A 2,774-nucleotide genomic window follows, 5' to 3' on the forward strand; every position below is an offset into this window, starting at 1 on the left:
ATGGCACCAGCATCAGAGAGGTTGTCATGTCATCAGCAAAACTAAAGAGTCCTCTTAACCCATCATTAACCCTGTTGTGTGGCATGCGTGGTTGGTTGTCTATCTGTCTGTCCGTCTGTCCATCAGTCTAGCTGTTTATCTATTTGTCTATGTATCTATGTATATATCTATCTGTTTGTCTGTCTGCCTGCCTGCATGTTTGTCTGCACACACACTACATCTCACACACATACACACTACATCATGTATACACACACACATATATTACATCATGCATACATACAAAATATCATGTATGCATACACACACACACAACTACATCTTTAACACATACATACTACATCATGTATACACACACACACTACATCTCTGACACATTCATATTACCTCATGCATACTCACACAAAATGTCATGTATGCATACACACATAAACACACACACACTACTACCTCTCTGACACATACATACTACATCATGTATATACACACACGCATATATATTACATCATGCATACACACACACACACTACATCTCTGACACGTATGTACTACCTCATGTATACACACACAAAATGTCACATATGCACACACACACACTACATCTCTGACACGTACGCACTACCTCATGGATACACACACAAAATGTCACGTATGCATACACACACATACTCACACACACAATATCATGCCACAACACTCCCAAATACCCCACACACTCATCACTCACACACACGCACCACATGCAGCACACTGCTATTGAATGGTCTCCGTTTCTATTCGACCCTGCAGCAAATACGTACTGGTTGATCCAACAGAGAAGGAAGAGAAAGTGATGGATGGTAAAATGGTGATTGGAATGAATAAATACCGAGAGATTTGTACTCTACAGATGGCAGGTGACATGCTGTTGATGCATGAACAGGTAAGTGGGACTTAGAGGTACCAGGTTCAAGCCTTGGTCTGTACCTGAATTAACATATAAGTATTAAAGAAAATAAATTTGCAGAGTTGCCACCATCGTCATTTTAATGTCCACATATCCATGGTTTGCATGGATCACATGGAGTTTATTTGAAGCAGATTTTTCTACGGCTGGATGCTCTTCCTGTCATCAACCCTTGCCTGTTTCTGAGTGAGGTAATAGTTTCCCCATGATCATACATGTTTTGGTGGAAGATTGGAAATGAAGGACACTGCTTGTGTGATAGTGATGCTTCTTTACAACTGTCACGCAATGTCATGACAAGGAGAAAGAGACAAAGACAGGCTTGATCACGCTGAGCATTCAGGAGGGTCACCAGAATGACATACATCTGGTCAATTGAAGGTTTTAGCTAGATGACTGATCCGTGTATATCACTGTTTTTCACATGTGAGTGTATTTGTCATATGGTTTATTTGAGTCTATCTAAATAAATGCGTGTGTGTGTGACGTAGTGTATACACACATGCACACACGACGGGTTTCTTTCATTTCTCATCATCAAGGCTTTAATCAACCTATACATTAAACTCCACTTGCGAAGACCTGTTGAGGCAAGTGAAATCGAAATCGAGTTAAATTTGACGTCTGGCACCCATGTCAACGTCGTCTCCCTCATTGGACATGAAACTCAGCTTGCGAAGACTTATTGGGGCAAGCAAAAGCGAAATTGTGATGGCACCTATGCCCAGCAACGCCTTTCTGGCACTTGTGCCCGCGGCATGTGTAAGGACTTTTGAGCGAGATCGTTGCCAGTGCCCCTGGACTGGCTCTTGTGCGGGTGGCACATGAAATACACCATTTTGAGCATGGCCGTTGCCAGTACCGCCTGACTGGCCTTCGTGCTGGTGGCACGTAAAAGCACCCACTACACTCTCGGAGTGGTTGGCGTTAGGAAGGGCATCCAACTGTAGAAACTCTGCCAAATCAGAATGGAGCCTGGTGTAGCCATCTGGTTCACCAGTCCTCAGTCAAACCGTCCAACCCATGCTAGCATGGAAAGCGGACGTTAAACGACGATGATGATGATGATGATGACACTGGATTCAATGCTCCACACTGTATAAGATAAATATCAAATATTGATATATATTAATGTTACTAAGAACCTTAGTGTCAGAAAACATCTATTCTAACCACTGTGTTTTCAACCAGTAAAGGTATTTATTATGTGTAAACCGTATCTTTTCAGATTCTCCGCTGTTCCAATATAGCCGTAGTCAAAGTTACAGAAATAACAGAGCTGATTCAGAAGGCTTTGGAAAACGATAAGCAGGCTAGGTAAGGGCGATAACTCTACACCAATCTTTTATGTTCGGCTAGAGTTATAATTCTTGATATTTATGCTCTTTTTTTAAATATAATTATAATAAAAGATTTACGGAGATGTACTTGCGTAGCAAGCGACCTGATCTGAGATCGTGTGCTGGAACGAAAACAATTGCAGCGTGGAAGGTGTTTATAAGCCATTTAAGAAACAAAATATTTTTGTCGTTTTGAGACCGTGACCTGTTCACTGACAAAATTCTGCACGGAATATTTTGGCAAATTAAATTTTAATGTTGAAGTGAATCTAACGGTTTTTGTGTGTTTCTTAAATGGCTTCCACGCTGCAATATTTTCTAAAAAATATTCTAAAAAAAAAAATTAAAAGTAAACTGAGAAAATAAATCAGTTTGAAATTCCTTGAGAATAAAGGTATTTTTTAAGGATTTAATATTATTGTTGTAAAAATTTTGTTTGCAGAGCTACTGGTGCCAAGTTTGGGTTTGCAGAATCTATGGAACCTCAG

The 2,774-nt window shown here is 40.3% G+C and overlaps 1 protein-coding gene across 1 annotated transcript in view; it reads left to right on the forward strand.

Moving 5' to 3' along the window:
• The window catches only part of LOC106872890 (exosome complex component RRP45-like), a 41,606-nt gene that overhangs the window by 37,454 nt on the left and 1,378 nt on the right, over positions 1–2,774 (forward strand). Inside the window, exons 8-10 of the mRNA XM_014920046.2 lie at positions 790–922; positions 2,175–2,263; positions 2,729–2,774. Coding sequence (XP_014775532.1) covers positions 790–922; positions 2,175–2,263; positions 2,729–2,774 — 268 coding nt within the window. The remainder of the gene's footprint in view (positions 1–789; positions 923–2,174; positions 2,264–2,728) is intronic.

Source organism: Octopus bimaculoides, chromosome 7 (assembly GCF_001194135.2).
Source record: "Octopus bimaculoides isolate UCB-OBI-ISO-001 chromosome 7, ASM119413v2, whole genome shotgun sequence".
Classification (NCBI taxonomy): Eukaryota; Metazoa; Mollusca; class Cephalopoda; order Octopoda; family Octopodidae; genus Octopus; species Octopus bimaculoides.